The sequence below is a fragment of the Manis pentadactyla genome, chromosome 13 (assembly GCF_030020395.1).
Source record: "Manis pentadactyla isolate mManPen7 chromosome 13, mManPen7.hap1, whole genome shotgun sequence".
NCBI lineage: Eukaryota > Metazoa > Chordata > Mammalia > Pholidota > Manidae > Manis > Manis pentadactyla.
Genome location: NC_080031.1, coordinates 58,829,091 through 58,854,625, shown reverse-complemented (window position 1 = coordinate 58,854,625; position 25,535 = coordinate 58,829,091). Strand labels below are relative to the sequence as shown.

Genomic DNA, 25,535 nt, shown 5'->3' with positions numbered 1-25,535 from the left:
CTGTGTCATCTGAAACTGCAGGGTGAGAGGAGAGGGCAGGCCGTATGCTCCACCTGGTGAGGCTGTTTGGAACAGTAAGTGAAACACCATACGAGTAGTATTTGGAAAAGCACCAAGGACTTGCCAATGAAAGATGTTATTAAACATAAGCTCAGGTGAAGTAATATGACTGTTTCACAGATCTCCTAGGAAGGGGGCAGGGCCCTCGGGAGCTGCTGAGAGTGTGCAGCTGAGCCGCAAGGATCACAGGCACCTCAGAGGGTGGCACCAGGCCACCTGGGCCTCGCGGAAAAGCCCCTGCACTCTTCTGAAGGACTTGGAGAACGAAACATACGCAAGAGCAGGGAAGGGCCCCACGTGTTCAGGGCTGAGCAGAGTCTGGGGCAGGAAGCAGGCGACGTGCTGAGGAGCAGTGAGACCGAGAGGGCAAGCGCATCAGAGCGCCCACAGAAACATCCTTTATTCCTGTGAGAAGCACGGGGGTACAGAGCGGGGAATTTAACGGAACACAAAAGAAGGCAAACCGGCAATACTGAAACACCGCGTCCTCTCGTCTTACACCCCCGCCACGCACAACCCAGACGGTGATCAGAACACCGGCTGGGGTGGCGGGTCTACACTGAAGGTGAGTTGTTCTTACAGCTCTGCAGCCTCTTGGTGCCATGCAAGAACCTGGCAAATATAAAAGGATCCAGGATTATTAAAGGTCAGAAGCACAACTCTTTCCTCTCTGAGGTGGGGCCTACAGCAGTGCCTTGGCCAGCAGCCAGACAATTGGCCTGGTTTTGCTCCCAAAGTGGCACGTCAGACACATTTCTCTAAGCGGCAGAACTCTATTTCTGAAATGTACTTTTAACTACTGACTTGTAGCTGACCTTTAAATAAAAGGGGTCTAAGCAAGGTGGCAGTTTTTCAGTTTCTAAGGCCTGCTGGCTAATATCCACAGGATGATCAACTGGAGTCCACGGACAGCAGGACGCCCCAGAGCAATGCTGACTGCCATCTGTTCAGTGAGTCAGCGTGGCAGAAGATGGGAGAAGGACAGGCCATTAGACAGAAAGCAGTCCGTGAGAGGCTGGCCATCTACAGACAGGAAGTCCCAGTGCAGTCTCCAGATAAGCTTGCTAGAAATAAGGACAGGCAGACACCAAGGCACCTGTCCTCTCCTTACTCAGGTGAGGAAGGAACAGTGGGTACTGATCTTTTCCAAAGCCTGGCTGTGTGGGGAACAGTCGTAGGGCAGTGTTGGAGATGCTGTAAGGAGTTGGGCAGGAAATACTGAGCATGGTAAGATGCTGGAGTAGGGGCGGGAAGACCAAGGACCACAGGGAGCACAGTCAACAGCACTGGGCCCCTAGGAAGGGAGCTGGTATGCTGAGGCCCCGGTGGGAAGGGCCCCTGGGAACGAGGGCCCCTACTCCTCCCCCATGGGGCCTGGGGCAGGTCCACAAGAGAGCTTGCAGCCAGAAAGCCTAGAGGACTTCGCCTGTCGTCAGCCAGTTTTCTCTGTGAAGCTGCTGTGCAGTCATCTGCTGAGTGAGGAATGAGGGAGGCTGCTGGGGAGAAGGAATTCACCCCATACACTGGCTGTGGTGACCAGGGAAAGGTGACCAGCGACAGGGAGGGGCTCTGGGCATCTGGGCAGACAGCAGGGGTCTGTCTGGAGTCCCATGGCAGGTGCCAGAGCTGACTGGCAGCAAGAGATAAGGAAGATGTGGGGGAATCACCTGACTCAGTGTCAAACTAGTCAAGAGGATGGGGTCCAGGCAGACTGACGAGTAGGTGAGAGAGGCAAGAACTAATGTGAAAGCGCTTGGGAGGGACCTGCTGGCCACTTGGAGTAACTGTGTGGAGCATCCCCAGGTCGGTGTTCTCGACTGGAGACGTCTTTGGTGGTACAGCTGTGTGTGGGGCCTACTAGCATCTGGTGGGCGGAGCAAGGGCACTGCTGAGTACCCTGCAATGTCCGCCCCCCAACCAAGAATTCCCTGGTCCCAAATGTCAACAGTGCCAAGGCTGAGTAACCGTATTCTAGGCCAGAAGATGTCATCCTGGGTCCCGCAACATGTTGCTAAATTTGCCAAGTTTATTTTTACTACACCTGAGCATCATGTTGTTACCATTTCAGTGAGGTGAAATAGATGTTCTGCTAAGCGGTTGTGCAGCAGAGTTTGGAGAAAGCTACAACTTCCTAAGAAGAACAGTAACAAACATCAACCTGCTCCAAAGCACAAGGCAACCCTGGTATAGTCGGGGCCGCAGGCACGTCTGCTTGGTCAGGGACTGGGTAATGGAAAGCAAGCGAGGGAGCAGTGCCCCAGCTATGGTTAGGAAACGTCTGGTATGCGCACATTCTCATCTTCAAGACAAGCCGTCACACAAAGGTGGAGAACTTGTCTGGTGGAAGGTGCAGTCAGGGAAATGGCTAAGAACAAGCAGTGCTCTGGAGCCCAAAGGAGGGCACAGCCTTGCAGCATCGGAACCACCCAGGGACTTATTAAAACTCAATATGCCCCACTTGGGCTGTGTTTCTGGACGCTCTCCCTATTCTGATGCACAGTCAGGTCTGGAAACGGGGGACTAAGTTAAGAAAAATAATTTAAGGGCAAAACTTTGAAAACTCAATGCATAAGGGAAGCAAGTTCCTCAGAATAATCTATTTTTGGCCAAGGCTCCCCTGAGGAAGACACTCTCTTTTTAGTAATAACCATGGATACTTGCAGAAGCCTTCGTTCTAGGTCCAGACAGTCTCCCGAGGAGGGCCCTGGACTGAAACAGGAAGACAGAGAATCTGTAAAGACTTGCTTCTTCCTGGTCATGCCAGTGACAATGAAATCTGTGCAGATAAAAGCATTTTTAAAAGAAAGTAAGAGCTGATTATGCTTTATAATGTATCCTACTGACCTTTTCCCTGGTTTGTATTTCTTTGTATTTTTCCTTTTCAACCTCATGTTTTTGTACTAAATGACTTACAGCTCAAGAAAAAGTGTTAATTATATAACTGTACTTTGTTTAAGACAGTTTATGTTTAGTTTTATACATGTTGTTTACATGTAAACTAGAATGGTGTGACTTATAGAATATTGGTTTTCTCTTTTGGTATATGAAATTATTCTCAAGTTCTATGATTTTTGAAAAAACAGATCTTTGTAGGCTCAAAATGGATGACTTTGTGAATAAGCAAAGCAATGCCAGCAGCCTCACAGAGACAACTACTGACCATGATTTTATTCATTCACGTTTCATAGTATTATGGTTGAATGGATGTGTTTTAAAGGAGTGGGGAGAAGGAAGAGGAAAAGTCTTTGATTTTGGCTCCCTGGAGGTGATTTCGTGTTTCCAAACAACACCTGTAAATTGTATGTAGTAACACTTCACATTCCCTAGTTTGGGACAGCACTGCAGGAACACCGACCTTCGTATGGGCTCTGCTGTTCGCGTCGCATACCCTGGCATCTATGGGTGGCTTCACTATCCTTCACTGTATGGGGAGGCCTGCACAGAGCAGAGAGCCTGCACAGAAGCAGGCACACAGCACCCATCAGTCCTCCCCACTATGCAAAACCCAGGTTCAGGAAAAGACTTCCTGATTCCTAGAGCCCTGGGACCCTGTGCCGAGTGACCACTGCAGAGGCCTTCCTGGAGGCCCCCAGGTGTACTCGACTGCAGGAGGAGAGGAAACCCTTGGAAGTCACTGATGTCAAAGTTCTTGACCTTAATGCCATTAGATTCTACTATGTCCGGAGGTCGCCCAGGTGTTCGCTAAGTAGAAAGGGCTTTGCAATCAGTCCGTGCACAGCTCACTGCTAACTCCCACTCCCACTCTGCCATGTGCAGCTGGGCCTCTGCCCACCAGCGGAGCCATGGGAAAGGTGGCTCTCAGAGGTAGTTGGGACACCCACAAACCACACTAGTACTGTTCCTTTTTAAACAAAGGACACTGACATACTTGCAGGGGAGAATCCGGACAACGTCATTCTGCTTATAGCTCTCTATGCAGACTGCGCAATGATCAAAGTCGGGGTCTGTTTCCTGAAATGTAAAGTACAGAAACAGGTCACATATTAAAGCAGAAGTAATCAACAGAGGGGATACAAGTCTGCTAAGAATTTTCCTGTGGCAAACATGGGAAACAAGTGATTATAACATTCAAGGTCATAAAAAAATTTAATGTTTTCATTTGTTTAACTATACTGACCCAAATTACCTCTAAGCCAGTCTATTTTGTTTTTACACTATTTGTAGCAAGTAATATATATTTATATATATATTTTTTATTAAGGTATTATTGATATACACTCTTACGAAGGTTTCACATGAAAAAACAATGTGGGTACTACACTCACCCATGCCATCAAGTCCCCACCCATACCACAATGCAGTCACCGTCCATCAGTGTAGCAAGATGCCACAGATTCACTACTTGCCCTCTCTGTGCCACACTGTCTTCCCCACGATCCCCCACACCATGTGCACCAAACATAATACCCCTCAATCCCCTCCTCCCTCCCTCCCTACCCACCCTCCCACACCCCTCCCCCCTGGTAACCACTAGTTCCCTCTTGGAGTCTCTGAGTCTGCTGCTATTTTGTTCCTTCAGTTTTGCTTCATTGTTATACTCCACAAATGAGGGAAATCATTTGGCACTTGTCTTTCTCTGCCTGGCTTATTTCACTGAGCATAATACCCTCTGGCTCCACCCATGTTGTTGCAAATGGTAGGATTTGTTTCTTTCTTATGGCTGAATAATATTCCATTGTGTATATGTATCACATCTTCTTTATGCATTCATCTACTGATGGACACTTAGGTTGCTTCCATACCTTGGCTATTGTAAAAAGTGTAGCAACTAATATTTAATTCTGTTTGTGAAATGTCTTAGACGTCAGAACTCTGATTTGTTTCAAGATTCATCAGCATCACCTCTGGCCACCCTCCTGCCCCCACCCCGCCGTGGCTGCCTCGGATTCTGGCTCAGCAGGCTGCACTGCATGCCCTCTGCAGTGGGGTCCCCGTGAGTGAACGGCCCCAGGGATGGGAGCTGGTCACAGATCTGGGGCAGAGAGCACTTAGGGCTCCACTCAATACTGAGTCTTTATCAATAGTCAGGAAGTCAGCCAGGGTATGTGATTTCCTTCCTCTTCCGGACTGGGGAGGGGCGGGAACCTCAGTCAGGAGAGGTGAGACTCTGGGCTATGTTACTGCCACTTGGCAGCTCCCGGTGGGTTTGGGAGGTACACACATGGAAAAGGTGTTGGTTTTAATGAGGAAGACTAGCCTGGGGCAGAGAGGAGACTGGGTAGGTCATACCAGGTCCCGGGATCAGCTCTGTGGCAGCTGGAGGCCCCCAGGCCTTGAAGATATGTTGCGGGGGCCACTCCTCTCAGTGACAGTCCTGTTCTGAAGCAGCTCATGTTTTCTGGAAGTGCTTTGCTCTTCTCTCTGCTTAGTGTACAAAGCTCAATGAAAACACCTCCACCCTCTGGAGCTGTGTCGGGAGAGCTGAACATGGTGCCCAAGCAGTGGGGATAAAATGGGCAAAGCCAAGAAAGGATGGAGAATCATCTCAAATGTCTTCCTAGAGCTCTTTAGCCAAGTACTAGAGTTGGGTGTGGGTTGGGCAGGGGATTGTTCTGGTGCTCTCCCTTTAGAGATGCAATTTTTTCATTCTGGACAACCCTGAATTTATTGAATGCAGGCTCTAACATCAACTTGCTATTTTTCCTTACAGAACAGAAGCAGGGCTCTACATCACTTGAATTCTGGTTAGCGGCCTCCAGCAGAGACTCCATCACTGCCATTCTCATCCCATCCTGTAAGCCACTAGGGCCAACCCTGACAAGTTGCTTTTCTTTCAAACTGCACAGCCTGCTGTGCAGAAAGCGCCTTGTGAATCGACATCCCTGGAAACATGGTCTCCAATTCTCCAGTTAACTGGGAAGAACTAAAACACACAGGAGATGGACAGTCTCGGGAGGCAGAGGAAGAGAACACACAGTTCTGGCTACTCTGTGTATAAGCTGCCCACTGGAGGTCTGCCCCCACAGCTGGGGCAGCTGTGAGCAGGCCGGTGAAGCTACCAATGGCCAGAGTATTTAAAGCCCAGAAAGTGAGATAACTGTATGGAGGGCCCCCAAGTGACAGGCATACTGACAATAAGATTTTGAAGAGAAGCTAGTTTAAAACAAAGCATTAGATAGCATACATGCTGAAAAAATCATCTAACAAGACACAAACAGTTACAGTGTATTCCCTCCCACTGCATCAAAAGCAAACTGCTTTGGTACTTTTATTGCATTAAAGTTATTTCATTATTGTACCTTATCGCCCTTTTTTACTGTTCTGGTTGTCAGTTTGCTGATGGCTTTCTTGGCTGCATCTCCAAGACGACGCTATGGAAATTGCAAAGAAAAACAGACATTGAGTACAAGATGTTCTTTACTTTAAAATAATTAAGCATATAGAAGTCCCTGTCATCCTACTGCACTCTCCATATCGTATCATGTGAGGACTCTAAAAAAACAATAAAAAAATTAGAAAAGTGGGCAGTTTTTCCACAGATTCCAGCATTCTGGCTGAATAATTAAAAAATGTACATAGTGAAAAGGCCAGGCATCGCATCACCATAGCGTTTTGTATTCGGTAAACATCTCAAGTATAACAGCATTATAAAAAACTACTTCTTGTACACGTCAGAGCTCCTACTGCTGCTTTAATAGCTTTCTTTCCTGCTCCAAGGATGGCCACTATTAGAAGTATGAGCTCTGCCTTAGCACAGGGACACCTCCAGCGCCCCTTGAAATGCCTTTTCATATCATGTGTGCAGAAGAGATGCTGTCATGAGCTCTCCTTCTGTCTCTGCCACTACAATGTTCTGTGATCTTAGGAGGGTGCACATACCTTTACAGGGTTGGTTTTTCTCATTTATTTGAGAAAGTTAAGTCAGAGAATCTTAAGATTCTCTTTCTCATTTATTTGAGAAAGTTAAGTCAATATGCTGAGGTAGATCAACACACCAACAATGCAAAGACAAGGCAGTGTACCCCCAATGTGGGCACCAACTGAACTGGAGAGAGACTGGTAAACACACTTTAACTGAGGGTGTACAACAGAGCAGGCCCAGGCGGAGACGCAGCAGCAGAAGGCAGCCCCGCGTGGGGGCGGGCAGGGGGGTGAAGTGCTGTGACAGCTTGGACAAGTGAGGCCTGAGCTAAGACCTGGGAAACAGAGCTGGGAGGAGTTAGATAAAGAAAAGCCTAGGGTAGGAAGTGGGACTCTGGACAAAGGAGTAACTAGTAATGACAAATAGGTGGGCAGCCCAGGTATGTGAATGAAATTATAGTTCTCTGTCACCAGGGCGAGCATCTCTTTTGAAATCAAAATATTTTGAGAGTCAGAGTGCCCTACTAGTAACTACACTGGGAGGACAGGTGCCAACAGGCGTACTGGGACACATGGCCACTCTGCCCATAACACACCCGAAAGCGAGAGGCAGATGTGTGGGGAGCGGGCTATGCCCTTCCCCCACTTGCTGATGTGGTGGGAATGGAGAACAAAGAATATCCTGTTCACGCATTCCAGGAGCAACTGAAGGAGCCCTGCTGTGCCTACCTTTGCCCGGCTACCGCTGACGTCAATACTGTGCTTGACTGTTTATTGGATAAGGCTATTTTCTGAAATCGTGTATGTCTTTGCTGTATAAATACCCTGGTACCCAATAAAGCTTTGCTGGCGACGCGCAGGAACGTCAGCCCTTCCAGCTCTTTCTGTCTTTCTTTGTTTTCTTCGCCGCCCCCTTCCGCATTTCAGGACCTGCTCGACTTACTCAGCGTGGCCGGACCCCGTCAAGTGGCGCCTGAACAGGGACCTGAAGGAGAGGGAGAAGGTGAGGGCCACCATGTCTAGAAGAGAAAGCCCTGGCCAGGGTAACTAGAAAAGAGGCGTGAGAGAAGAGGCGCGCAAGCAATGTGGACGTGGTAAGTGATTTTTCTGGGAGTCCAATATGGGACAGGCAGGAAACAAACAGCTTTATGTCTGTGGGTTGAAGAAATTATTGGCTATTAGGGGAATTATAGTAGGGAAGCCCCAATTAGAAAGATTTTTAGACTTTATTAAGGAAGTCTGCCCGTGGTTTCCAGGAGAAGGGACAGTAGACATAGATTTATGGAATAAGGTAGGAGAGGGATTACAAACTTATTGTTCTGCCCACGGACCAAAGAAGGTTCCAGTAGATACTTTTGGACTGTGGACCTTGATTAGAGATTCTTTAGATCTTAGGCATGAAGGATTTAAGATAGAAAATGTGAAAGAGCATGCCCTTGGTACGGGTCAAGCCTCTAAGGAAAACGAAAGCAATCTTGCTTCTCCAGCCATCTCCCCGTCTGCTCCGCCATTAGAAGCGCCGGAAGGGCGGGAGCCATCTTATCACCAACCGGACAGCGGATCCCACGAGGAGATGGAGGAGGAACAGAGCCCTCTAGTGGAGGAAGCTTTAGTTCAACTTTGTGATAAGGAGATATAAACAATAGAGATAGCCTCCATAGGCTCTAGCAAGAAAGTTTATCCATCCCTGCTCACAGCAACGCGGACAGTCGCCGCAGACCCATCCGGAATACCTTTCGAAGAGCGGTGGAATGAAATTCAGGGCACCCTGAAGCGGCATACTTTAGCCTTAGAAGCGCAGCAAAAGATGGGACAGCCGCACCCCGAGAAAAGAGACTCCCCTGTGAGTAATGCTGAAACAGCTCCCTTTGAAAGGGCAGGTTTTGATCCTGTTCAGCCTATATCCTCAGAACAAACTAAAGAGAAAACAGTGGAGCGAAAGACAGAGAAGGGTTTAGAACGGAAAGGAAAACAGTCCATAGAGTCTAAGGAAGAAAAGCTTCGTGTGTTCCCAGTTAATATGCAGAAGAGACAGAGAAAGGTTACTCCTCTTGAGGCAGTACTACAACAAGCTCAAGATCAGGGAGAGGACACACAAGAATTTTTTGCCTATCCAGTGTTAGAACGGCCAGGTGACAACGGAGAGGTATTCAGACAACATGTGCCATTTCCTTTCAAACAGTTGAAAGAGCTGAAAGAGGCCTGCAATAAATATGGCCCCACTGCTCCGTTTACATTAACCATCTTAGAAGCTATGACTACAGAGGCTCTGCCTGCGGGAGATTGGAAGTCCTTAGCACATGCATGTCTTACAGGGGGAGATTATCTGCTATGGAAATCAGAATTTTATGAGAATTGTCAGAAAACAGCTAGGATTAACGCTGCTCAGCAAATACCCATTGTTTTTGACATGTTGGTGGGAGAGGGCCAATATGCTGAGGTAGATCAACAATTGGTCTTTCAGTTAGCAGTATATGCTCAAACAAATGCGGCAGCTAGAAGAGCATGGAAGGCTCTCCCAGAAAATACTAATAGAACAGAGGAGGTCTCTAAGATCAGGCAAGGGCCTGATGAGCCATTTCAAGAATTTGTGGCTCGCCTATTGAAGACAGCTGGGAGAACATTTGGAGAATCAGAGGCTAGTACCACCCTAGTCACACAGTTGGCCTATGAGAATGCCAACAGTGCCTGCCAAACTGTCTTGAGGCCATTCCAGAAAAAAGCCACCTTATCAGATTACATTCACTTATGTTCAGAACTCATTATATCATCAAAACAGTCATAAAGTCTTCACAAATATTTTCACATCACTAGAGAAGCTGCGAGACAAATTGTTAAATGATGCTCAACCTGTCCTGAGCATTTCAACCTTCCACAACTTGGTGTCAACCCTCGTGGTCTCCTGCCAAATCACCTGTGGCAGATGGATGTCACGCACATCCCTGAATTTGGAAAATTAAAATATGTCCATGTTACCATTGACACCTATTCAGGTTTCTTGCATGCTACCACTCTCTCTGGAGAATCCACTTCACAAGTTATTCGCCATTGCCTCTCTTGCTTTGCTGTTACGGGCATTCCCAAGCTGATTAAAACGGACAATGGATCTGGCTATACCAGTAGCCGCTTTCGCACATTTTGTGCGCAATGGGGTATTGCCCACAAGACAGGCATCCCCTATAATCCCCAGGGCCAAGGCATTGTTGAAAGAGCCCATGGCACTTTGAAAGCCCAGCTCAATAAAATTAAGAAGGGGGAGTTATACCCCGTTACACCTTCGAATTATTTATCCCATGCACTCTATATTTAAAACTTTTTTAACTCTAGACCTTGCGGGACGCAGTTCTGCAGAGTGCTTTTGGTGCTCTGGCGGTCGTCTGCCCCTCGCACAGGTGCGATGGAAAGATCCTCTGACCGGGGCATGGCAAGGTCCAGATCCCGTCCTTTGGGGGCGAGGACACGTTTGTGTCTCCACAGGATGCTGAGGGCCCGAGGTGGTTGCCAGAAAGGCTGGTGCATCATGCAGACCATATTACTCCTGATCCTGCTCCAGCTTTGGAGGACCCCAGCTGAAGAGCAAGCAGTGGAGCAAGCAGTTCAGCGCATATATTGGGCGTATGTTCCTGACTCTCCTCTGCTCCATCCAGTCAGTTGGAAGTTTCCCGAGGTACAGATTTACTCCAATGATTCTGACATTTTGGGAGGCCCATTGGAACACCTAGCAATAGGAGCAATGGCACCTTGCCTTCTGACCACCCTGTCTGCAGTGTGCTTACATCTTCATCTTCACTTAAAAATGACACATTGCCACTACCCTGGACAAAGTGCAAGGGCTCCCCTTCACTTGCGGGCGCAGGTGGTGAATGGCCACAGCAGATGAACATCACTAAAGAACTTTACATTGTGAACTGGTCTTTAGGACCAAATTCAAAGACGCCGGCCCTGCAATACAGAGGACTCTCTATGGGACTTTGGTACACTCCAGATGGGTACCCTCAAACCTCTTGGTGGAAAATAGGGGTAGCTATGGGAGAGTTAGATTGGGATAATAGTACAAGCATTAATGTAAACAATGACACACATGTGGCGGTTTGCGTTGGTAGAGTCTATTTCTATTAATATGACTTATCAGAAAAATGTGTTTCACATTGCCTGTAAAAATTGCAGTCTCACTAGCTGCATCTCTTCTGTGTCCAACAATACCATGGTTCTTTTACTTAAGCAACCCCCTTTCCTTTTGATTCCCGTGAACCACACGGGACCTTGGTATGATGATAAGGGCCTGTAAGTGTTGATAGAATTGAAGAAAGCTCTAGACCGTCCCAAGAGAGCTGTGGACCTCATTATTGTAGGGTTGTTATCTTTAATTTCCTTTATTGTATCTTCTACTGTAGCAGCTGTAGCATTAACTGAGAATGTACAAACTGCAATCTATGTCAATGGTTTGCCCGAACTGTGGTTTGATCCTGTTAAAACCGCTCAAGATATCCTAGACACCCTCAAGCACGCAGCCTCTCCTTTCGGCAAGTTGGGAGACTTGCCCCATTTTCTGTTATCCATTGCGACTGCTCTGCTATGTCTTCTTGTAATGATATTATTGATACCTTGTGTCATCAAACTAGGATTACGGTACTTTTTGCAACTGGGTTCTGAGACCCATGTGCTAGCTTTTAAATGCCACCCTCCTTATATGAATGTGGAGAAGGGGACAGGATAGTCAACGACAGGTAAGTGTCTTGGAGACCTCTGGCAACCTAAGACAGGGCCCTCATGATGGAATGTGGGTACCAATGACGGGTAAGTCCAGATGAGTCATCCAGGAACACCTAAGACAGGCACTGTCACCCTCTTATAAAATAAAAAAGGGGGAGATGTGGGGAGCGGGCTATGCCCTTCCCCCACTTGCTGATGTGGCAGGAATGGAGAACAAAGAACATCCTGTTCACGCATTCCAGGAGCAACTGAAGGAGCCCTGCTGTGCCTACCTTTGCCCAGCTACCGCTGACATCAATACTGTGCTTGACTGTTTATTGGATAAGGCTATTTTCTGAAATCGTGTATGTCTGCTGTATAAATACCCTGGTACCCAATAAAGCTTTGCTGGCGATGCGCAGGAGCGTCAGCCCTCCCAGCTCTTTCTGTCTTTCTTTGTTTTCTTCGCCCCCCCTTCCGCACTTCAGGACCTGCTTGACTCGGCGCGGCCGGACCGCGTCACAGATGCTGGTGCTGAAGGAGTATGGCAGGAGCTAAAAGAAAGACCTTGGATTCTTACCTGAGCATTAAATAAAAATGTAGAAACAAAAATTTTAGGGGGAATTAAAAAATAACACAGAAGAAAATGGAATAATTTAATGTGCCTCTATGTGTCCATCACCCAGCTTCAATCATCATATTTCCCTGTGTTTCTCATCTACTCCTTCCTCTTTATTGTGTTCAGGCATTGTGTGACTTTGCCCAAAACGTCTTCACCGTTTCTCCAACAGACAGGTTTTCATTTGGTGTTACTGTCTTATCTAACAAAATTAATCAGTATCATACTCAGGCTGTTCTACCATTGCCCAGTTGTACCTAGAACGTCTTGTTGGCATTGGCTTGGGTCAGGATACAAAGTCCAAACCCCGCATTTGGTTGCTATGCCCTTTTAATCCAGGAGTCCCCTCTATCATACATACATGGAGATATGATTGACTTTATATAAACTGCACATATTTAAAATGCACAATTTGATGTTTTAACATGACCCATGAAACCATCACTATGGTCAAGATATTGTATCTACTATTCCACCAATATTCGTGGCCTCTTCCTAATCCCTTCTTTCTGTCCCCCTTCTACTCCATTCCCCCCAAATCCTACTTGCTGCTACTACAGTTTGTATTTGTTTCATACAAATGGAATGATATAGTATTTACAATTCTGTATATGCTTCCTTTCACGCAGTGTAATTATTTTCAGATTAATCCACATTGCTGTATGCAGTTCATTTCTTTCTTATGCTATGTAGTATCCCATTGTATAGATATACCACCATCTATTTACCTTTGTACCTGTTGATGGGATATTTGTATTGTTTTCCAGTTTTGGGCTGCACAGAATAAAGCTGAAAACAACATCCTTTACGTATACACGTCTTCGTGAGGCACATATACGCTTTCTTTTTCTGGGGGAAATACCTACGAAGTAGGGAAGACTGGCTAACATGGTAGGTGTGCTGGACTTTTGAAGACTGCTGCAGTGTTTTCAAAAGTGGGTGATCCACTTTACTCTCCACCAGCAGTGTGAAAATCCCAGCTCCTCCACATGCTCATTGATGCGTGTTACCACTCCAACAGTTTAAGGTGGCATTCTCACTGGGATTTTAATCTACATTTCCCTAATAACTAATGATGTTGAACATCTTTTCATGTGCTTACCATCTGCATATCTTCTCTGGTGATGGATGTTCACATCTTGTCCATTTATCTACTGAGTCATTTTCTTATTGACTTGAGAGAGTATTTTACATATTGTAGATACAAGTCCTTCTGCATATGTTTTCTCTCATTCTGTGGCAGGAGTTTTAAACTTTGATGAAGTTAATTTATCAATTTTTCATTTGTGGATTGTACTCTGGGTCATATCTAAGTAATCTTTGCCCATCCCAAGGTTATAAAGGTTATAAGACTTTTCCCTATTTTCTTTTCAATAAGTTTTATTGTTTTAGGCTCTCTCTATTCCATTTTGAATATTAGAGTAGGCCTCTAATCCATTTTGAGTTAATTTTGTATATGGTATGAGGTGTTGACTGAAGTTTCTCTCCCCACCGGTCCATGATACACAATTGTTTGAGAACAGTTTGTTGAAGCTGTCCTTTCTCCACTAAACTGCCTTTGTACATTTGGCAAAAATCTACTTCCCATGAATGTACAGTTCTGTTTCTAAACACTATTTTGTGTCATGAATCTATTTTTCTATCATTAAGCAAGTATCACAGTCATGATTTTTATAGTTCTGTAATAAATTTGAAATCAGGTAGTGTCAGCCCTCCAACTGTCTTTTCTTTTCCAACCCCCTCAAGGTTGTTCTTGATCCTCTGCATTCCACACAAACTTTAGGTTCAGCTCAGCAATTTCTATTTAAAAAGCTATCTGGGATTTACACTGTGATTGCACTGGATATATAAATTAATCAGAGGAGAACTGACATCTTAGCAATATTTGTCTCGCCCTGAAATTGTGCATCGTTCTATGTATTGAGCTCTTGAAGTTTTTACTATACAGTTCTTGCACATCTTTTGTCAGAATGATCTCTAATAATTTGCTGTTTATTTCCTGTTTGATGCTAATGAAAGCTACTTAAAAAAAATTCTCATCCACTGCTTGTAAAGAAATAAAACTGATTTTTGTATTTTGATTTAACATCTCTCAACCTTGCTGAACCCGTTTGTTAGCTCTAGAAGCTGTTGTACAGATTTCATCAAATTTTCTACAATGTCATCTGTGAATAAAGACAATTTTATTTCTTCATTTCTAATATGGGTGCCTTTTCTTTCTTTTCTTTTGTCCTTGTTGTTCCAGTTAGAACCTTTATTACAATGTGGAAATAAAAGCTGTCAGCACAAATCCTCCTTTGTTCCTGATCTTAGGAGAAAAAGCATTTAGTCTTTCACTGTTAAGTGTGATGATAGCTGTCAGTTTTTTGTAAATGCCTCTCATCAGTTTACAGAACATTTTATACCTAGTTTCCTAAAAGTTTTAACATCAGGAACAGATGTTGGATTTTGGCAAATGTTTTTTCTGTATTTACATATGGTTTTCCTTTATATATCTGTTATTATGATAATATATTATTTTTTAATCTTAAATCAGCCTTGAGTTCCTGGGATAAACACTATCTGGTCATGATGAATTATCCCTTTTATATACTATTGAATATGATTTGCTAATACTTTGTTTAGAATTTTTATATCTATATTCAAAAGGGTTACCAATCTGTAGTTTCCTGTTTCTTAATGTTTTTATCCAGTGTTGATATCAGGATGCTGCTGGATTTATAAAATGCCTTGAAAGGTACCCGGCCCATTCAATTTTCTAGTTTGTACAGAACTATTATTCTTCCCCTAGAAATCATCTGCCTGCAGTTGTCTTTTTTTGGAAGGATTTAAGCTACAAATGCAATTTCCTTGACAGATGTAGAGTTATCTGTTCATTTGGAGTGAACTTCGGTCATTAGTGTCTCTAATGGAATTCATTCATTTTATAATAGTTGTCAAATTTATTGTCATGTAGTTGTTCATAATATTCCCTTATTATCTTTACAATCTGTAGTGATGTCTCCTCTTTCACTTTTTTTTTACTTTTTTTTTTTGGTATCATTAATATATAATATATAATTACACGAGCAACATTGTGGTTACTAGGTTCCCCCCATTCTCAAGTTCCTCCCACATACCCCATTACAGTCACTGTCCATCAGCGTAGTAAGATGCTATAGAATCACTACTTGTCTTCTCTGCACTATACTGCCTTCCCCGTACCCCCTCCTACATTATGTGTGCTAATCATAATGCCCCTTCTCTCTTTCATTTTTGATACTGCTAATTTGTGCCTTCTCTCTTTTCCTCCTGATCAGTTTGGCCAGAGGCCTCTCAATTTACTGATCTTCTTTAAGAACCGGCTCTTGGAGTCACTGATTTTCTCTATTGTTTTTGTTTTCTAGTTCACCGACTGCTGCTCTTATCTTTATTATTTCCTTTCTTCTGCTTACTTTGGGTTTAATTTGTTCTTTCCCCAGTTCTTAAGTTATAAGCTGCGAGTACTGATTTCAGAACTTTTTGTCTTTTCTAATATAGGCACTGCTTTAGTGGCATCTTCAAAATTTTTGTTTTCATTTTCATTCACCTCAAATGATTTATGATAGTTCACCTTTCTTCTTTATTCCATGAGTTATGTAGAACTGAGTTTCTAAATAATTGGGGGTTTTCCAGGGATTTCTGTTACCAATTTCTATTTTAATTCCAAGTGGCCAGAGAACATTTTTTTTTTGGTATCATTAATCTACAATTACATGAGGAACATTTTGTTTACTAGACTCCCCCCTTCACCAAGTCCCCCCCACAAACCCCATTACAGTCACTGTCCATCAGCATAGTAAGATGCTGTAGAGTCACTACTTCAGAGAACATATTTTGTATGACTTGAATCCTTTAAATTTATTGAGACTTGTTTCATAGACCAGAGTACACTTCAAAAGAATGGATATTCTGCTTTTGTTGGATGGAGTCTTCTATAAATGTCAATCAGGTCAAGTTAATTGATTATGCTGTTCAAGTCTTTTATATACTTACTGATTTTCTGTCTCCTTATTCTTTCAATTACTGAGAGGGGGATATTGAAATATCTAACTATATAACTGCAGGTGTCTATTTGTCACGGTAGTTCTGTCTATTTTCATTTCATATTATTCTGAAGCTTTGTTATTAGATGCAATGTCCTATTATTGAACTGGCTATTTTATTATTATGAAATGACTTTTATCCCTGAGAATAACTTTGCTCTGAAATCTCCTGATATTAATATACACATTCAACTTTGTGTTAATACAGTGTAACCTTTTTCATTCTTTAGACCTATTTGTGGTTTTATATTTAAAATGGTTTACCTATAGGGCACATAGTTGGGTATTGCTTTTTTATCCAATCTGCTAACATCTACTTTTAACTGGGGTGTTTAGACCATATATTTTAATGTTATTATTGATATGGTTATATTTAAATCTATTATCTTGGTATTTCTTTTCTACTTGTCCCATTTGTTTTTTATTCTTTTCCTCTTTTTGGATTTTATTTTGTTAAAATATACATAACATAAAATCTATCATCTTTTAAGTATACAGTTCAATGGTTTAAATACATTCACATTGTTGTGCAGCCAGTACCGCCATCCATTCCCACAACTCTTGCAAATGTGAAACTTTATATCTATTAAACAGTAGCAGCCCCCTCCCCTCTCCCAAGACACTGCTAACTAACCACCATTCTACTTTCTGTCTTTATGGTTTTGACTACTCTACCTCATGCAAGTGGACTCATACTGTGTGTGTGTGTGTGTGTGTGTGTGTGTGACTGGTTTATTTCACTTAGCATAACGCCTTCGAGGTTCATCCATGTTGAAGCATATTGCAGTATTTTCTTCCTTTTTAAGGTTAGATAATATTCCATTGTATGTACAGTTGACCCTTGATAAGGAAGGGGTTAGAAGTGCTGATCCACCACACAGTAAAAAATCTGCATGCCTTTTGACTTTCCCTAAACTTAATGACTAATAGCCTTCTGCATATAAAAATGGGTCAATTAACTTCAGATACAACAAGGAGTAGGAAAGTGGAAAAGAAATAGAGGGTTGTAGGGTCCAACAGAGAAAGAGAGCAAGGAGAAGATGAATCAGCTGCTCTACTGGTGCCTGCCAGGGCTAACACCTGCCTGTAGGTTGGTCAGGCCTGAGTGTAGGGGGGTGTACTCTGAAGGGGCAAAGGTTTCCCTCATCCTTTCTCTGGGTTGCCCAACCCAGGCCTGGGCTCCTCTGCTACTCTCAGATTCTGGTGTTTCTCTTTGGCCTACACAGTAGCTGGTTAGCTGTTGGTTATAACATAGTGCTAGTATCACCAAGGTTGTGAATTCGATCCTGGTATGGGCCACTGTGTATAACATTTTTCCTTTTCCATTTCTATTGACTACTTCACCTGTGGAATCTGTTGCCTGACATCCAATTAAAGATACTAGATATTTATTGAAAAAAATCCATGTATGAGTGGACCCATGCAGTTCAAACCTGTGTTGTTCAAGGGTCAACTGTATAGATCACAAGTTGCTTATCCATTCATTTGCTGATGGACACTGGGGGTGGCTTGCATGTCTTAGCTACTGTGAATAATGCTGTTAGGGACATGGACGTACAAATAACTCTGAGGCCTGCTTTCATTCCTGTGGGTATATACCAAGTAGGACTGCTGGGTCATAAGGCAGTTCTACTTGTAATTCTCTGAGGAACCTCCATACTGTTTCCACAGTGGCTATATGATTTTACATTCCCACGAACACTGCATGCAGGTTCCAATTTCTCTGCATCTGGCCAAACCTACTGTCTTTTGTTTAGACAGTAGTCATTCTAGTGGGTATGAAGTGATATCTCATTACAGTTTCAATTTCTATTCCCTAAGGATCAGTGATGTTGAGCATCTTTCATGTGCTTATTATTCATATGTGTATCTTTGGAGAAATGGCTGTATTCTTTGCCCATTTAAAGAAACTGCATTGCTTATTTTTGTTGTTGAGTTGTAGGAGTTATTTATATATTATGGCTATGAATCCTTTTTGTGATATATGATGTATAAATATTTTTCTCTCACTCTGTGGGTTGTCTTTTCATTCTGTTGATTGTGCCCTTTGATAAAAAGTTTTCAATAGTTTTCAATTTGAATATAATACCATTTATCTTTTTTTTTTTTTTTTTTTACTACTTGTGCTTTTGGTGTTATATCCAAGAAATCACTGCCAAATTCAATGTTATGAAACTTTTCCCCTGTGTTTTGTTCTATGAGTTTTATAGTTTTAGCTCTTATGTTAAGGTCTCTGACTTAAAGTCTCTGATCCATTTTGCATTAACTTTGATATATGATGTAAAGTAAGGGTCTATCTTCATCCTTTTGCATGTGGATATCCAGTTTTATTGGAACCATCTGTTGAAAAGACTGTCCTTTCCCTATTGAGTGGTCTTGGCACCCTTGTTGAAATTCATTTAATTATATATGTGAAGGTTTATTTCTGGCTCTCTATTTGATTCCATTGGTCTGTCTCTCTTTGTGCCAGCATCACAAAACTGTTTTGTTTACTGTAGCTTTGCAGTAAGTTACTAAATGAGGAAGTGTGAAACCTCCAACTCAGTTCTTTATCAATATTATTTTGGCTATTCAGGATTCCTTGAGATTCCATATGAATTTTAGGATAGATCTATTTCTTCAAAAATGTCATTGGGATTTTGGTAGGAACTGCACAGAATCTGTAGATCACTTTGGGTAGCACTGATGTCTTAGCAATCTTAATTGTTCCCATCCATGAACATACCTTTCTGTTTGTGTCTTCTATAACTTCTTTCAGCAATGTTTTCTAGTTTTCAGTGTATAAGTCTTTCACCTCTGTGGTTAAGTTTATTCATAAGTACTTTATTCTTTTGATGCTATTATAAATGGCATAGTTTTCTTAATTTTCTTTTTGGATTGTTAATGTGTAAGATCTTTTTGAAAGGCAGACCCAAGAGAACCGATAACTTAAATGTGGAATATGAGAGAAAGAAAGGGATCAAAGGTGACACTGTGGTTTTAGCCTGAGCAGCTTAGAGAACAGAATCACCATTTAACAACATGGGTAAGATTCAGGAAGAGCAGGTTTGGAAGAATTCAGTTTTTGAGGCATTAAGTTTGAGGTCAAGGTGGGCTTAACAAGAGTTGTTCAGGGAAGAGAGGAAGAAAAGTGAGACTGGAGTGGCCTTCAACTGGGACAATGTGTTGGTAGCAGGGTAATTTTTCTTTCTGTATTTAACATATTTTTTAAAAATTAAGGTATTACTGATATACAATCTTATGAAGGTTTCACATAAGCAACACTGAGATTTCAACATTCACCCAAATTATCAAGTCCCCCCACCCCCACCCCATTGCAGTCACTGTCCATCAGCGTAGTAAGATGCTAGAGAGTCAATACTTGTCTTCTCTGTGCTATACTACCGTCCCCATGACCTACCTATACTGTGTGTGCTAATTATAATGCCTCAATCCCTTTCTCCCTGCTTCCCCACCCACCCTCCTCAACCCCTTTGGTAACTGCTAGTCCCTTCTTGGAGTCTGAAGGTCTGGTGGCATGGTAATTTTTAAAATCTTATGAAATTTCCTCATACAGTAAGAGCACAGAGCAATGTTAAGTGTAAAAGTAAAGCCCACAGACAAATATTCAACAAAACCAGATGAAAACCCACAAACCCAGCAGTGGGGTCCAACTGCCAACTGCAGCATTAGCCCACAGAGCTACAGAATCACAGCTGTGCAGAGGTAGGGGAGGAAAGCGAGAAAAGGGTTCTGACAGCTGTAAGAGCCAGGGAATCTAGGAATCACAAAAAAGAGACCTCCCTCCCCCCAAGAGAGACTACTCACTGAAAAGAAACCTCAGCATGTAAATCTAAAAAACCACCAGTGAAATGGGGAGCACATTTCTCAGGCTCCAGCTTACACGTAAGTAAACAAAACAAAACAAAATGGGCTGAGGGAAGATCAGAGAATGCTAGAGTGGCATGTGCCCTTGAGAATCAAAATGCCCAGCAAGAACTCCCTTCCAAAAGAGCCCTCCCTGAGAAGGAGCAGGGCAGGAATGTAGGACCGAAGGAGAGAGAAGCCTGCGACACTTGGGGAGACGGGTCAGAAGTCCTGGTGGGGGCTACGCAGAGAGACACAGCTGCAGACAGACTCTCTAACTGTGCTGTGTGGAAAGTTAGCTGGCCCACACCTACCCCACATGGACAACGACCTCCTGACAGTACAGAAAAATTTTGTGAGCAACACAAAAAGATTATAATCATAACCCATGCAAACTTATTGTAGGAGACAAAACAAGTCAAATAACCTTCCACAGACAATGAAAGCACAATAAATGTTTTGTTATTGAGTTGCAGGAGCTCTTTATATATTCTGATATTTATTCCCTATCAGGTATGTGATTTGCAATAGTTATCTCCTAAAGAAATTGAAGAAAGAAAAACATCAGGTTTTTACTCACAATCAATACACTTCTGGTGCTCTCCCATTGTTAGCTTCTGTACAGCCACTAACACCATTTTCCTTATGCCTGAAGGACCTCCTTTAACCTTTCCTGTAGTGTATAGGTCTGCTGGAGAGTATAATCTTTTCAGCCTTTTATACATGAATTCCACCTTCATTTTGAAATATTTTTTTATGCAGCACATAAAAATTTAAAGATATGGATCGACTGTTTCCTCCCTGTCTTGCTTCCAGGGCAACAACTGCTGGTATCCTCACCTTTATTCCTTTGTACTTTTTTGTCTGCCATGCCCTCCCCGTATCTCATTTTCTTTGGAGACTCCATTGGGCTGCTTGAGGTTAGCCCACTTTTTCCTTTTCTTTTGTGATTCTCTTTCCCTCTGTCTTGCATTTTGGATGGTTTCTACTGCTCCGTCTTCATGTACACTCATCTTTTGTTCTACACTGTCTGTCATTAAAGCTAGTCAGCTTACTTTCTGTTCAGACATTATTGTTTTTATCTCTGCAATTTTGACTTAGGTCACTCTTTTTTTGTTAGTATCTTGCATGTCTTTACTTAGTTACTTGAATGTACAGGTGGTAAGCAGAGTAATGGGTCTCCAGACAGACCCAGACCCTAATTCCCGGAACCTAGGAACATGTTCTCTTAAGAGGCAAGGGGAAATTAAAGTTGCAGCTGGAATTAACGTTGCTCAACGGCTGACTTTAAAACAGGAGGTTAGCCTGAATTATCCAAGTAGGACTGATATAATCACAAGGTTCCTTATAAATGGAAGGGGGAATGTAACGGAACCAGAGAGATGGCAGTGTGAAGACTCAGCCTGACACTATGGGCTTTGAAGATGGAGAAAGAGAACATGAACCAAGGAACGAGGGTGGCTCCCAGAAGCTGGAAGGGGTAGGAAGCCAGATTCTCCCCTAAAGCCTACAGAAAAAAATGCAGCCCTGATAACACCCTTACTTTTAGATCAGTGAGGCCCATGCAGAGTACTCTACCCTATGAACACAGGGGTGTTCAGGCTGGCAGTCTATCTGGGAACAGGTACTGTTTGCTGGGTACTGTTCCTGCCAGTCCTTTTGGACAGCTTTCCCCCAGCCCTGGGGATTCCTCACACCCACTCTGCTGACTACTCAAGGTGGCTGGACCCTGTACAGACCTCGGGGCTTCTCTGTGCACTTCTCTCTTCTCTGCTCTGCGTGCCATGAGTGCGGGCCACCTTGCTCTCCTTGGACTCTCAGCTCTCCTTCCCAAATAAGGCAGCCCACTGGGCTCTGCTTATGCTTAATTACTTATTCTTCTATATGCATTTTATGATTACCTTATCTAACCCCAGAAAAATATCTGAAGGTAATTTTATTGGGATCAAGTTAAACTTATAAATTAACTTAGGAAGAACTGACATCTTGATCATATTGAATGTTTATACTTAATAGTAACAAGATGTGACTTTTCTGTTGGTGAAGTATGTTCCTATGTCTCTGGAATGTTTTGTAGTTCTCATATAAGTTTTACACAGTTTTTATTATGTTCATACCTAAATTGATCCATCCACCATCCTCTCCTGCAACAATCCAGTTGTAAATTGTGCCTTCCCTCCCATTATGTCTTTAAATTCTTTCTGTACATTGATTTCATATCGTGCTTCTTTATAAATATTTCCCCTATCCATAGCAGCTGTTCTATTCTTTGGGGATTTCCAGACGGATGTTCCTTCCCATTAGCTGGAAACAGAGATGCTTGCCCAAGCCTTATACTCCCTAGCGCTTTCTCTTACCCAGCTGCTCGGGCGGGCACCTCCAGCATGGTATTGAATAGTACAGTGGAGCACAGGCAGCTTGGTTTTGTCCCTACTGGTTGAAATGTCTACACACTTACCTGCTAAGACGCTGTTCAGGCCAAGTGTTTGTGTGCTCGAGGGTGTCACCACAACCTCAAGGGCTGAGGCTGGCCCACCACCCTCTGTGCTCCCTGAAGCCCCTTACTGGGTTTCCAAGGACTTTTCCAGTTGTTTAAAAATTGGAGTCTGTGGTGCCACCTCTGTTTTACCAGGTGTCCTCCGGTCTGTCTGCTAAGGTTTCCCTTTCCTCTGTTTCTGATTCTTAGGGCCAGCAGCACTGCCTTCCTTCCTAGCTACACTCCTTGGGGCTACAGTGCAGGTCTCACCTGCTGGTGTGGCCTGGCTGCTCCTTTCCCAGGCCTTCCTGGAAGAGGTCCTGCTGCTCACTGGCCTGAGCATCGCCTGTGGGTGTTCCTCTGCTGTCCCTGCTGCTCTCTGTATTTATTTTCTAAAGTCATTTGAGGACATTAAAAAACAACAACAAAAAAACCCCCACTGCTTCCATCTTGCTCGAATGGGGATTCTGAAGAACTCTAAACAGAGTACCAAGACGAGATCTGAGATTTGGAAGATTCAGATGTGGCCTCTTGAGAGGAACATATGTGGCACAGAGAAGACTGGAGGCAGCAATACCTGGTGGGCTGGTACTTGAGAAACAAGAAGGGCCTGAATTAGGCAAGGTAACAAAGAGGAGAGGACCAAGCCCAGAAAGATTCAGGCGGTACACTGACTGCCATGGGGCAGGAAACAAGAGGGGAGTCCCGGATGGTGTACTGGCCTTCCAGCCAGGCGACTGGCTGTGGGAGAGGCGTCCCACCAGATTATGGAGTAGCAGGAAGAGGACAGGTGCCCTCCACAAGCTTAAATGCACTCAAGTCGGGGGTCCAATGAGAGATCGCCCATGAATACGTGACCTATCACACCTTCATCTTCCATTTGTGAACTTTCAAAGCCTACTGTGGCAAACTGAAAACCACCACCCATCTTTTCTCTGTGTGTGATTACAAATGCCAAGTATCTTCACTGTAACAGTTTTCCTTGGACTTGGCTTCTGTGTTACTGCCTCTTCTGGGTCATCCTTTGAGTTTTAAATTTCCCCTTCAACATTCCTATTGCTTTTGTGACAGGTATACCTCAGCTATGATTTTGGTCTTTTACCTGAATCTGTCTAAAAGTCAGTTTTTTCCTCTTGGTGTTACATTATTATTTGCATCCTGCTGACTGTCAGACATCTAAGATGCAGCACAAATTCCTTTTGTGAAGATTTTTTATTAAGGTCACTTTTTTTTCAAAGTAGTCTGTGGGGCAAATGCTTTAAATCTACCTTGAGTGTTTAATACTAATACAAAAAATTATGACACTTACAGTAAGTAAGATTTACATGGTACATACCATGTGCTCAGTACTGTTGTTAAGATTTTCACATGCAATAGCTCACATAATCCTCACAATCATTTTATGAGAAAGGAACTACATTATTCCCATTCTACAGAAAAGGAGATTGAGGCAGAGAGATTAAGTGACTTGCTCAGATTGAAGGCTGGTAGGTAGATCCTGTCCAGACTTCCCGAATCAGATCAGAGTAGGGAGTATCTTGGGAATTTGCAGTTTTTAAAAGTGTCCCCCTCCCTACCAAAATAAAATAAGTCTCCCCACATGATTTTTTTGCATACTCAAGTTTGAGACTCCCTAAACTAGGCATAAACTAACCCCCCAGTTCCCAAAGCATCTCTCATATACTTCCCTCACTCAGCCATGTTCACTGCACTTCTGACTGAACCCCACTTATCGGGTGGTGACACCACTCAGGTTTCTACCTGGCCACACGCATAAGGTCGGAATGGGATAAAACCACAGGCCTATATCATTCTGTGAAGGAGGAAACCCAAGCCCAGAGAGAGCTGAGGCGAGCTGTCTCCAGTTCATGGAAGTGCTGGCCGAGAACCTGTGGTCTCCCGCCTCTCCAGCAGAGTTCACTTCCATTATCAATGCTTAAGACTTCCCACATCATAGGATACAACAGGATACCGCTCGCAGGGGCCAGGTGATTTTACTTTGCCTGGTTAAAGATGCCACAAATACCACTGTGAACACTGTGCTATATTTGGATGCAGTGTCCAAAACCTTTATATTGGTAGAAAACAATCTAAGACAATTCCTATGGCTTAATCTAGCAGGAATGATTTGTTCAAAGCTCATGGTTCATAGGCTGTTGAGGACAGGTCACTCTGACGAAGCTCGTCTCGAGTTTCTCTTCACGGATGTCAGAACTCTCTCATGGACACCCACCAGGTTGGGATCAGAATAGAGCCTGTCTTCTACTCCGTGGTGGAAGCCGGGGGCCACAGCTGTCGTCTCCCCCAGCTGAACTGCAGCCTCTTCCACATGCTTTCATTACAACGGCCTTTGTCCCTTTTGGTCTCCAAAGTGTCCCCTGTGCATTTCCAAGGTAACCATCTGCCTGTGCTTGACCCTCCCCCAGCTCTCAACATAGCCTTGCTTTGTTAACATTTCTTTGCTCCTCCATATTTGCCTCTTTAAGAGCACCTTTCTCCCTAAGCCTCATCCATCAGAAAAAAACCTTACAACATTCCACTGCTGAGAAACCTCTGAGGACTCCTCACTGCTTAGAGAATAAAGCCCAAACTCTCCAGCATGGGATACGAGCCTTCGTCTTCTGGCGTCAGTAAACCAGTCCTGCTCAGTCTCAGGTCTCCTCCCCACTGCTCCTGAGGCCATTCATCCTTCCTGCCTCTCATTCTCTTTCTCCATGGCTCTGTGGAAAATGATCCCTTTGCCTGACTCTCTGCCTGGTGAAGCATTATTCGTTTAAAATTCAGCTCAAACGTCACTGTTCTATTGCAATAGAATGTAAGCTCATTCTTTACTTTATTAAAGCATTTATGGAGTCAGTGTGACATGCCAGGCTCTAAGCTAAATTCCAAGGAGGTAGAAATGAATGCTGTAGAAATACTCTGATTTCAAGAGCCCATTTTGTGCTAGAAAAGCAGA

The 25,535-nt window shown here is 43.6% G+C and overlaps 1 protein-coding gene across 4 annotated transcripts in view; it reads right to left on the bottom strand.

Moving 5' to 3' along the window:
• The window catches only part of RNF130 (ring finger protein 130), a 128,057-nt gene that overhangs the window by 44,200 nt on the left and 58,322 nt on the right, over positions 1-25,535 (bottom strand). For all 4 annotated transcript variants that reach the window (XM_036892614.2, XM_036892613.2, XM_036892615.2 and 1 more), the window contains exons 4-5: positions 6,321-6,392; positions 3,950-4,032 (exon numbers count right to left, since the gene is read on the bottom strand). In XM_036892614.2, the coding sequence (XP_036748509.2) occupies positions 3,950-4,032; positions 6,321-6,392 (155 nt within the window). The remainder of the gene's footprint in view (positions 1-3,949; positions 4,033-6,320; positions 6,393-25,535) is intronic.